General features: G+C 44.7%; 2 protein-coding genes across 8 annotated transcripts in view; both read left to right on the top strand.

The window, feature by feature from the left end:
• kif21a (kinesin family member 21A) overlaps positions 1-5,321 on the top strand; it is a 75,484-nt gene extending 70,163 nt beyond the window's left edge. For all 7 annotated transcript variants that reach the window (XM_014125705.3, XM_014125708.3, XM_082957401.1 and 4 more), the window contains 5 exons: positions 240-404; positions 697-814; positions 2,355-2,525; positions 2,939-3,138; positions 3,237-5,321. In XM_014125705.3, coding sequence (XP_013981180.3) covers positions 240-404; positions 697-814; positions 2,355-2,525; positions 2,939-3,138; positions 3,237-3,330 — 748 coding nt within the window. In that variant the 3' untranslated portion in view covers positions 3,331-5,321. The remainder of the gene's footprint in view (positions 1-239; positions 405-696; positions 815-2,354; positions 2,526-2,938; positions 3,139-3,236) is intronic.
• A 1,916-nt stretch (positions 5,322-7,237) lies between these two features.
• LOC106561599 (copine-8) overlaps positions 7,238-12,255 on the top strand; it is an 86,270-nt gene continuing 81,252 nt past the window's right edge. The window contains exon 1 of the mRNA XM_045688455.2: positions 7,238-7,468. Within this exon, the coding sequence (XP_045544411.1) occupies positions 7,374-7,468 (95 nt within the window). The 5' untranslated portion in view covers positions 7,238-7,373. The remainder of the gene's footprint in view (positions 7,469-12,255) is intronic.

Here is a 12,255-nt window from a genome sequence, read left to right on the forward strand (position 1 = left end):
CGTAAGAGGCTCAACACCATAACCATTTCTGGGGGGACAGGCTACACAATATGACATCTGTAGCACCAGTATATGATTAACTTGACTCAATTATAACACCAGTGCAAGTGCTACACCTGTTATTAATAAATACAGACAATCTGGGATTCATTACTTGAAGATCTACCTGCATCTACCTGGATTTGTAGGTCATTTGCCGGATAGAATGAAGTGTTTAACAGAATCATCATATTCTACAGGTCTTCTGGTCAGGTGACTCCTGGCGATGCCTGTGCGTCCAGCACCAACCGGACTGTCACCATCCCGGCAGGAGAGAACCAGATCAACCAGATTGCCCTCAACCCCAGCGGCTCTGTCCTGTACGCCGCTGCCGGCAACTCTGTCAGAGTCTGGGATGTAGGAAGGTACGCTATGGCACAGCATGGCAGTCATTTTGTCAGAGCGAAGTCCAGAAAAGGGCTCTGTCTTCAGAACAATTCTCTCTTTCTCACTACTATAATGTGCAGATCTATGATAGATCTAGAAGATACTGCTTGTATTGAATGTCGATTCCCTTGCTGATCTGTTGTAGAGCTTGTACCTGTTCTCTCAGTGAGTGTTGTCATTCCAAGTTGTCTTTCTTGCAGTAACGCAATGCATCTCAGAAGATTTGCTATCATATTAAATGCCAATATTCTCTCTCTTTCTCTTGGTCAGATTTGTATCTACAGGGAAGCTGACTGGTCACCTGAGTCCAGTCATGTGTCTGACTGTGGACCAGAGCGGGAATGGTCAGGATCTGGTCATCAGCGGCTCCAAGGACCATTACATCAAGGTGTGTGACACTGGGTTATGGTGTGTGACGCTGGGTTATGGTGTGTGAGGCTGGGTTACGGTGTGTGTGAGGCTGGGTTACGGTGTGTGTGAGGCTGGGTTACGGTGTGTGTGAGGCTGGGTTACGGTGTGTGTGAGGCTGGGTTACGGTGTGTGTGAGGCTGGGTTACGGTGTGTGTGAGGCTGGGTTACGGTGTGTGTGAGGCTGGGTTACGGTGTGTGTGAGGCTGGGTTACGGTGTGTGTGAGGCTGGGTTACGGTGTGTGTGAGGCTGGGTTACGGTGTGTGTGAGGCTGGGTTACGGTGTGTGTGAGGCTGGGTTACGGTGTGTGTGAGGCTGGGTTACGGTGTGTGTGAGGCTGGGTTACGGTGTGTGTGAGGCTGGGTTACGGTGTGTGTGAGGCTGGGTTACGGTGTGTGTGAGACTGGGTTACGGTGTGTGTGAGGCTGGGTTCTATATTCATTGTAGAAAAGAAGTTAACACGCATACGATATTACATCTCTGAATTATTTATTGTGTTAATGTTTCAGAGACCTTTTTCTGCATGTTTCATGTTTGCATATGGATCACGTTGGATTTTGTATTTTTTTTCTATGCATTATGAATTAGCCTAGCTGATTCTCTGCTGTGACTTGAGTAGTGTTGTTTATGGGCTGTCTGTTTCAGGTGTTTGACTAGGCTGTCTGTTTCAGGTGTTTGACTAGGCTGTCTGTTTCAGGTGTTTGACTAGTGCTGTTTATGGGCTGTCTGTTTCAGGTGTTTGACTAGTGTTGTTAATGGGCTGTCTGTTTCAGGTGTTTGACTAGGCTGTCTGTTTCAGGTGTTTGACTAGTGTTGTTTATGGGCTGTCTGTTTCAGGTGTTTGACTAGTGATGTTAATGGGCTGTCTGTTTCAGGTGTTTGACTAGTGATGTTAATGGGCTGTCTGTTTCAGGTGTTTGACTAGTGATGTTAATGGGCTGTCTGTTTCATGTGTTTGACTAGTGTTGTTAATGGGCTGTCTGTTTCAGGTGTTTGACTAGTGCTGTTAATGGGCTGTCTGTTTCAGGTGTTTGACTAGTGATGTTAATGGGCTGTCTGTTTCATGTGTTTGACTAGTGATGTTAATGGGCTGTCTGTTTCAGGTGTTTGACTAGTGATGTTAATGGGCTGTCTGTTTCATGTGTTTGACTAGTGATGTTAATGGGCTGTCTGTTTCAGGTGTTTGACTAGTGATGTTAATGGGCTGTCTGTTTCAGGTGTTTGACTAGTGCTGTTTATGGGCTGTCTGTTTCAGGTGTTTGACTAGTGATGTTAATGGGCTGTCTGTTTCAGGTGTTTGACTAGTGATGTTTATGGGCTGTCTGTTTCAGGTGTTTGACTAGTGATGTTACTGGATGTCTGTTTCAGGTGTTTGACTAGTGTTGTTAATGGGCTGTCTGTTTCAGGTGTTTGACTAGTGATGTTAATGGGCTGTCTGTTTCAGGTGTTTGACTAGTGATGTTTATGGGCTGTCTGTTTCAGGTGTTTGACTAGTGATGTTACTGGATGTCTGTTTCAGATGTTTGACGTGGCAGAGGGGGCCCTGGGTGCTATTGGCCCCACACACAACTTTGAGCCTCCCCACTACGATGGAATCGAGTCCCTGGTGGTGCAGGGGGACGTCCTCTTCAGTGGCTCCAGGGACAACGGCATTAAGAAGTGGGACCTAGCCCGCAAAGACCTACTGCAGGTAAGAGATACAGATTGATGTTTATTGTCATGAATCTTGCCCTGGAGCCAGAACTGAGAGATTTCTTCTAGATGGGCCAGCTGCAAAGTCAGAATTGGCAATGTAGTAAAAATGTATGCAAACTAAAATTAGTTTTCTTCCTTTAGGGTTATGTTTAAAATGAGAGATTATGACTTTGTGGCTTTGCCAGTCACTCACCTCCAGGGAAAGATTCATGACAATAAATGCTAATCTGTGTAACAGAGGGAGAAGTGTCACTGACTATTTTGGTGAATCATGCTTTTGGGGAGGTGGTGCTTGAACTGGGGGGCAGGTATTTTAAATGGAAAGTTCTTTGATAAACACTGCTACCTGAAAGCTAGTTGAATGGGAAACGGAGTCTGTATGTACTAAGTTGTCTGTATGTCTAACAGCTAGTGCCCAATGCCCACCGTGACTGGGTGTGTGCCCTGGGTGTGGTGCCTGGCTCTCCGGCCCTGCTTAGTGGCTGTAGAGGAGGGGTGCTCAAGCTTTGGCACACAGACACACTGGGGGCCCTGGGGGAACTCAAGGGCCACGAGAGCCCCATCAACGGCATCTCCACCAACAGCAGCCACCTCTTCACAGCATCTGAGTGAGTCACAGAACCACAAGCACGCACGCACACACACACACAAGCACCTGGATGCAGCCATTGCAGTGACACTGTTTTTCTGCTCTGTAATTCGATAGTGATCGAACAGTGAAGATCTGGCGTGCGCGGGGCGGACTCGACAGTACCTTAGAGACATCGGTGGACACCACTGACGAGGTGGCCAATAACTGAACATGGCCGTGACCTCCCGCCGTGACCCTTAACCTTGGACGCTGCTGATTAGCACTTTTACCTCTGACCTTTCACCTTGGAAACCATGGAAACCCCCCAGCCCCCACATACTGTAACCATGACAACTGTGCAAGCCCGCAGGAATGGAATCTTATCTCAGCAAAAGTAGCTGTAGTCTTTCTCCAGAGTGAGAGAGATGTATCCTTAGGGAAATATATCTAATCTAACCTCCCTAGCAGTAGCACTGACTTGTGCAGAATAAATGCTCTGTTTGCTTGGTAGACATCTTTCCCTCTCAGCTCATATTAAGTATTTAGTAAGCCCACAACGGTCATATTTAGATACATGCATGCATACATACATACATACATACATACATACATACATACATACATACATACATACATACATACATACATACATACATACATACATACATACATACATACATACATACATACATACATATAGAGGCAGATCTTGGTCTTTCTGGGCTGGGGGAGTTAATGAAGGAGAGTGGTGCGGAGAGGAGGTAAAGAGGATGGGTGGGCCACTGGGCTCTGTAGCTGGCCACTGGGCTCTGTAGCTGGCCTACAAGACCTGGACCAGGTTCTCCAGTGGCACAGCAAAGGAACAGAAGCACTGTAAGCAGAACCACTGTCCCTCCTTATCTGATATCAATGTGGCTTTATGTCAACTGACAAATCACCGCACCCCCTTAAATCACCGCTTGGTTTAAATGTTATTTTGCTTCGAATTCAGCTCCCACTTATTGTAGCTGACCAAATTGTGAAACTTGTCTTGTACTTTACCTGTCAACTGGATACACTAAGTAACAATACTCTTGTAACCACTTGGAAAACGCCTTCAGTCAGTCACCTTTTGTCTGCTATCTTAGTCTTTACACGTAATCCTTACTGACTCTATGTGCAAATACAATGTCTCTTTGAGGACACACTGACTGTCTTCGCTCACTCGTCCACTGCTCATAATTTATATCTATGTAGTAATGTGCGATTCTCCTCTTAATGCTGTTACCACACCCTCCCTCTAAAAGTTGTGAACTAACCTAACGCCTGTGCTGCTAAGTTGTTTGCTCACCTTTGACCCATAGAGGTCTTCTGTTCTGGACCCCAGGTGAGGTCCACCTGGTAACCGTAGTTACGTACTGTATATAATAATATAAAGTGTGAGGAGGAGAGGAGCCGTTTACCTGTGCCTGTACTGTAAGCCTCTCTTATCCTGGAAGTCCCCAGTGTATGGTGGTTGTATACTGCGTGCCAGTTTTACTGCACATTACAACTGACATATTTGTGATTGGTGTGAGCCAGGGCTGAGGTCAATACCATCTCAATTCCAGTCAATTCAGAAAGTAAAACACATTAGAGATGGAATTTTTGTGCACTTCCTAAATTGACTAGATTTGAAATGGAATTGACCCCAACTATGGTGTAAGCTGAACTAACTGTCAAATGATGAATTGTATCTGCTGTCTGCTGGGACTATTGAATGTTAAAGGACTAGTAGCAGCAGCCAGCAACACATGATGTATATGTTAACACTATTGTATGATGAAATCAACTGAAGCCTAGCGTTGTTGATCACCAAAACTCGCTCCACAAGGGAAAGTGAGGACCATCATTCGGAGACGGTGTTCTAACAGCACTCTTAATGCTTTTGAACAGAGCCTGTGTCAGCCTGTTATGTTTCTATGTCTGAGTCTGAAATGGCACCCTCTTGCCTATATAGTGCACTACTTTTGTCCATAGCACTATGGACCCTGGTCAAAAGCTAGTGCACTATATAGGGAATAGGGTGCCATTTCTGATGCAGCCCTGATTCTCTTGTTCTGTTGAAAACTGTATGTATTGAAACCAATCCTGGGTTCCCCTCTTTAACTGTAGATGGCCCTCCCCAAAATGGCTGACTCTGTACTGTAGCAGTTCTGATGTCAGATGCCTGGTGAAATAAATGTCATCCTTCAAAAACCACCGTATGTGTGGACATCTGGGTCTGTTTATTTTGAGGGAGGGTGAGGAGTGAGGGGAGAGCGCTGATGAAGAACTGCACCGGAATTGGAGCTGTATTACTCACTGATCTACGAACCTGATTGGATAAGTGAAAGTAAGGTTTTCACCTCATTGCATTCACCTACATTAAGATGCTTACTGGAAGGGAGCAGGGTTTCAAAATAGCATTTTATTTTCAAAATACTAACCAGATTTATCCTCTAGATGGCAGTAGTGTAACTTGTAATTAATCAACAAGCAAGACACAGAATGGCTAGCTGTACATTGTAATGACCTCATTGCTTACAATACCATTTTGGAGCACAAACATCCAAGTGAAAACTGTTATTTACTTGTAACTCATCCGGAAAACCAGAACCAAATCTCAGACTATTTTCAAAATGACTATTGTCATAAAATAATCTGTACTGAACTAGATCAATGATTGCTGCACGTAAGGGCTAGTTTTTCAGAGACAGATAAGGCTTGTCCTGAACTCAATGAAAAAACGGCCCTAAATGTTTAAGGCATGTTTAACTGATTTGTGATTGTATGAAATTCAATTTCAGGGTGTAGGTGAATATTTTAGAACTACAGAGTGAAGCAAATAGATAATACATGAAACTGTACTGTAAATTATTTAACAGCTGTGGTTTTGCTCATGATGATTTTATCGCATAGAATATTGTTTAATTTTCAGAATAGAACACATTGGTAGCCTACGTGTGTGTTGTCAATTGAACTTCTGGTAAAACAAAAATAAGTTATTAAATTAGTTATAGACTTAGGAAATAATACATGTTAGAACCAATAGTTACAAGACAGTGTATAATGTTCTCAATTGAATGATCTGTATAGTGACTATATTTTTTTGGGGTTAAACGATAGCGTTCTTACCCTACAGTATTTCCAGAGCATGTTGAGTGAAGTGCAGAATGCCCTTCAGAACCATGGGCAGAGGCGGTAGCCGAGCGCCCTAATTCAGCACCGCAGAACAGCGGGTAGCGACTAGCTGCAGCCCCATCCCTTGTGGTGGGAATGACCTTGGCCTAAAACACAAACTCCAGATTATGGCTTTAAAGTAATATACCCATTGAACGTGTTTTAAGTAATGGCAGATTGGATCAAGTAATTCTGTCTCGGGATATAATAGATCTAGACCCTGCACCCTAGGCTTCAGCAACTGCGCCTGAAGATGAGACGTTTTGGCAATTAATCAGCTATTGGGTACACTGATTAAAACGCTAATTTAAGACTAAACTATAATCTCATTTGACGCAGGTGTTCCTGTTTCAGCTCACTGGGCTGCTGCGCCTGGTAGAGAAATCAGTCACTTGTTAATTGAGCGATTTGCTCAGGTGGTCTCTTCTCACCTGGCTTTGGTGCGCCTGTCTTCATCACTTTCATCGCTGTCAAGGATAACTGTGTGTGCTGGCGTGCAATATGATTTAATCAACCTGCTATACTATTTTGAGATGAAACCAGGTGGACACTCAATGTCTTGACAGCAAATTGTTTTATTTGGAAAGGTCCAGACAGTGGCAGTGAAAAGCAGGTGGCCCATGATGCCCTTGTAGTGTCAAAGAAATGTGTTCCTCGGGGATTTAATTATTTCTTTGTAATGTATTATCATTCAATAGATATATTCAAAGCATTATCGGGCTACAAATCCTTATGTTAATTTGTGCAATAAAGCATTTGCAATGGCTGACTAAAAACAATAGCACAGTAGCCTTTAGGCTTCCTATAGTGGGTTATCTTAGTTGTTCCTTTTTCCAATTTTATTTCTGGAAGTGTTTAGGCTGCCCTCCTCGTGAGCTTCCCACCCTCAGCACGATCACCCATCTAATAGACTACTACCTCGTTCTCATCCTAGAATGAGTCTTTCAACGGTCACACATGACGCTGGGCTGTTGTGGGCAACGCTCCTCTCGCAGACTCATGCAACGGCGACCCTAAGCAGCGACCGTTTTTAACGGTTGCTTCCTTCTTTTGTACGACCGAAAAGGGACGCTTTAACGGGAGATTTCGACGATGAGTAGCTTTATGAATATGGCGTGTATTGGAGACTTTGACCCGTTCACCGCTGCCATTCCCGCCACCAAAGTTGAGCTCACGGTGTCGTGTAGGTGAGTAGACTCTTTCAGCATTCCTTCACGTTGCTATTAAGTGGAATCGGACTGCTTGCAGTTTAAGATTAAGGAGAACGGTGCTTATGATGATTGGCGTACTGCAAAATATAAATAGTTTTGTGTCTGAAATTAGTCAAGTTTTCAATACATTTCCATCAAGCATTCTAGCACTAACATTTCATTTTATTTTATGTGGCCAGAAAACAAACGTATGTTAATCATAACCATATGATAAACATTTCAATATATCTGTCAGTTTGACCATGATCATTATTGCTTTATAGGTTTATCAATCAAGGTAAGATTTGAGGAATGTTTAAATCAAGTTTATGACCGTAGAACGTGGTTTTTAGTGTTTCCTGACGTGAAAGCTCTCGCGCTTCCCTTTGGGCTCCAATTAGCTAAACAAACCGCCGTCCAGAAAATGGATGATGCAACTGAGATAATTTATGGATGCTTTAACTGCATCTCCCCGGAGAGATGTGACTTCCAGTCAGATACAAGTACAACTGGAGCCGCATCTGGCTGGCTCGGGCTCCATGTTGCGTAAGAGCCACGCGCCTCCTTCAGCCCGGGGTCCTCGCGGAGTTCCTTCTACCAGAATGAGGTGCTGCTCCCGCGGCTGGTTGGTCACACGGTCAGTCACAAGACTCACTGTGGACATCATTTAACACACACACACACACACACACACACACACACACACACACACACACACGGGGATTCTCTGAGTGGGTGTGGCTGCACGGTGCACATCAGACGGTCTCTGTCCACTCGTGTGGTGCTGAACTTCCAAATTCTGATTCACATTCTGTCGCTTTCCGCTTCAATGGTGCTGAATATCAGATCGCCATTACAGCTTGTTTCTTTAAGCCAAACTGACCTTTTATTCTGCCTATGTTTATTCTTGTGGCGGTGTATAGAATGGATAAATAGCCTACATAGTTATGAGGTTGTTTTGGATGTATTTTTCGAGGGAATGCAGTTGCTATGCTCTTTGTGGTGACTTAATTGAGAGGGGTTGTAAATTGTGATACTGTCTATTTTCAATATATGTTGAAGTGCATACTGTATGACATTGTTTACAGTCATATAAGATGGTTTATAGGCTTTAAAGCTGGGTCTTGATGATGATAGTTATCTCAGACTCCAATGACTGACCCCTTAAAGTTTTGACATAGAATGGTAATGAGTTAAGTCCTTCAAGGGGACCTTTCAGTCAATTAACCCAGAATCATCAGCATGCCATGCAGTATAGTAAAGCAGAACAGAGAACGCATACATTGATTAGTTCAGACCCAATTACTGTAAGATGTCAATGTACTGACATGTATGTGTAACTGATAGATGCACACACGCACACGCTCACATGCACACTACATGTTAATGTTTTTAAATGTATGTAAATTGTAAAGTATTTTGTCTGTAATGCCTTTTTCGTTATGTGTAGGACCCCAGTAATACTAGCAGTCGCCATTGGGGATCCTAATAAAATAAAAATCTGAAACATATCTCCAATCTGCTGCCACAGCAGCCAACCCAAGCAGTGACAATCATGATTTTGTCTGCATTCCACATGGCACCCTATTTCCTATGTACCGTTTACCAGGGCCCATAGCGTGCCATTTGGGCCACAGCCTTATAGTTGATTGATGAGGGACTATCACCCTTGATCTCCCAGTAATATAGTCTGTGTCGTGTGTCTAGATATGTGCTCAAGAGGCTTGCGGCTTCAGGGCCTTAAGGATCAAAAGAGCTTTGATTCTTTATTATGAAACGTTTCATAAGAAGTGGCACATGCCCCCTCTGATGTATCCACTTGTACACTGAAAATACAATTTAAAAATACAAAGATATAGCCTAGTTTCCTTTATGCATAATTCATTCAAATATGTCAGTCAGTGTCCTGATAAAAAAAAGGAGGTGCATGATGCCTCTGTAAGAGAGATTTCTGTTTTGAAAGTGTCCACTTGAGAAAGTGTTAGCCTAGATTGAGATGCAGTCATCTGGATGGTCTGAGCTACAGGAGGGAGACAGTCTTATTATGGGAGACCTTTGGACAGACGAGGCAGAAAGGGTATCCTATTGAAGAATTGACGTGTTGTGATGTGGCTGTATTGAGCAGGGATCCCAACCTTCAGGTTCTTTAGATCCGGGTGGAGCTGCTGGGTCAGTGTGTCACCATGGGTAGGAATGAATGAATGGAGACACTCAGTCTCCTAATCTATGCATACTGTGAATTTATCTCTGTACAGAATACGCCTACAATTTAGAAGCAGTACTGTTCTACTGTGGTCATTTTGATAGTTTGTCCAGATTTAGAAAGGAGCAGTTTTTCTATGGCTCATCAAATCAGGTTGCCTCATAGTAGGATCTGACAGCGAGAGTCTTGAGAATAGGCCTACTAAGGTTTAATTGTTCAGTGTGTGGTTCACTCTTTACATGTGAGCATTATTGGAATCATACATTGACTCTTGGGAGTGAGATATCAATATTGACGTCAGTATCTGACTATTGTGGGAGGGCCCACGTTGCTATTTCAATTCTTATAGACCGGCCTATCAGGAATCAAGCTAAGACCCACGTGCTGACTGTGTGAAGTAACAATGTTTATTGTAACAGTGGCAGGCAAATGGCAGATCAAGGCAGGCAGGGATTGATAATCCAGAGTAGAGGCCAAGGTACAAGACGGCAGGTAGGCTCAGGTCAGGCAGAGTCCAAGGTCAAAAACCAGGAGGACGAGAAAAAGAGAGACTGGGGAAAAACAGGAGCAGAGACAAAAAGCTGGTTGACTTGGACAAACAAAGACTCTGGAGCCAAGAGAATCCCAATACCACGGGAACCTGCAGAGACTTAACCAGCAGGAATTAGATCGTCTCGTTGTGGTTCCTCGACACGCGTAGGTGGTCTGGTGCGTGACCCGGCCTATAGAGTGCCCGTCCAGTGCTCTAACTCCCATGGGAATGGAGAGGGGTTGCCTACCTCGGACGTCAGTGTAACGTCCATGAGACTCATATCGGCCTCCGAGTCGATGAGTACCTGGGGAGACTTGAACTGGTCGCCCCACAGCAGGGTGGCGAGTAAGGGGAGAAGAACAATTATCTTGAAGACCCACCAGTGTACTCACTCCAACAAATGAGCTATGTCTCTTGAAGGAGTGACGGCGCTGTTACCAGCCGGGTTACAGAGGGGCGGGGAGGTTACCGTCGTAGTAGGCTGCCTAGTAGGCAACCCATGGAATTGCTCCCGCAATGCATCCAATGCTAGGTCGTGACGTTCTGCCACAGCCTGGAAACCTTCCATCAGACCGCGAAGCAACTCCTCATGCCTACCAATGGTGGATCCTTGGGAGGAGATGGTGTTGTGGAGGTGGTCCATGTCTGCTGGGTCAGTCATGGCCAGTTCGTACTATCAAGGTAAGACCCAAGTGTAGACTGTGTGAAGTAACAATGTTTATTGTAACAACAGGGGCAGGCAAACAACAGGTTAAGGCAGGCAGGGGTCAATAATCCAGAGTAGGGCCAAGGTACAGGATGGCAGACAGGCAGAGGTCAAGGTCAAAAACCAGGAGGACGAGAAAAAGAGAGACGGGGAAAACCAGGAGCAGAGACAAACCGCTGGTTGACTTGAACAAACAAGACGAACTGGCACAGACAGACAGAGAACACAGGTATAAATACCCAGAGGATAAGTGGGGAAGATGGGTGACACCTGGAGGGGGTGGAGACAAGCACAAGGACAGGTGAAACAGATCAGGGTGTGACAAGGCCCTGATTTGTCATGGAGGTGCCCAGGTCCCCTGGTCTTGTTGCAATTTGCCAGTGAGCTAATAGACCTGTAGCAAAACATTAACAACACTGCAGGATGTAATGTAAAGGCCACAAAAGGTTAAATGGTACAAGATCCAGAGCATAGAGGCTCCAGTGGCCTAAGTCACACGGATCATATATAGGTGTAGGATTTTAATTTGATCACCCTGTTGTTGCAGGAAATGTCCTGCAATTTTGGGGATTTTGTGTTGTAGATATGTGGTAGTTGAGTAGGGGCCTGAGGGCACACAGTTAGTGTGTTGGGAAATCTGTTATGAATGTATTGTAATGTTTTGGGGATCCATAATAAACCCCAGGAAGAGTAGTGCCTGCCTTGGCAGGAACTAATGGGTATCCATAATAAACTCCAGGAAGAGTAGCAGCTGCCTTGGCAGGAACTAATGGGTATCCATAATAAACTCCAGGAAGAGTAGCAGCTGCCTTGGCAGGAACTAATGGGGATGCATAATAAACCCCAGGAAGAGTAGCTGCTGCCTTGGCAGGAACTAATGGGGATCCATAATAAACCCCAGGAAGAGTAGCTGCTGCCTTGGCAGGAACTAATGGGGATCCATAATAAACCCCAGGAAGAGTAGCTGCTGCCTTGGCAGGAACTAATGGGGATCCATAATAAACCCCAGGAAGAGTAGCTGCTGCCTTGGCAGGAACTAATGGGTATCCATAATAAACCCCAGGAAGAGTAACGGCTGCCTTGGCAGGAACTAATGGGGATCCATAATAAACCCTAGGAAGAGTAGCTGCTGCCTTGGCAGGAACTAATGGGGATCCATAATAAACCCTAGGAAGAGTAGCTGCTGCCGTCGCAAGAACTAATGGGTATCCATAATAAACCCCAGGAAGAGTAACGGCTGCCTTGGCAGGAACTAATGGGGATCCATAATAAACCCTAGGAAGAGTAGCTGCTGCCTTGGCAGGAACTAATGGGTATCCATAATAAACTCCAGGAAGAGTAGT

Source organism: Salmo salar, chromosome 10 (genome assembly GCF_965601325.2).
Source record: "Salmo salar chromosome 10, fSalSal1, whole genome shotgun sequence".
In the NCBI taxonomy this organism is placed as follows: domain Eukaryota; kingdom Metazoa; phylum Chordata; class Actinopteri; order Salmoniformes; family Salmonidae; genus Salmo; species Salmo salar.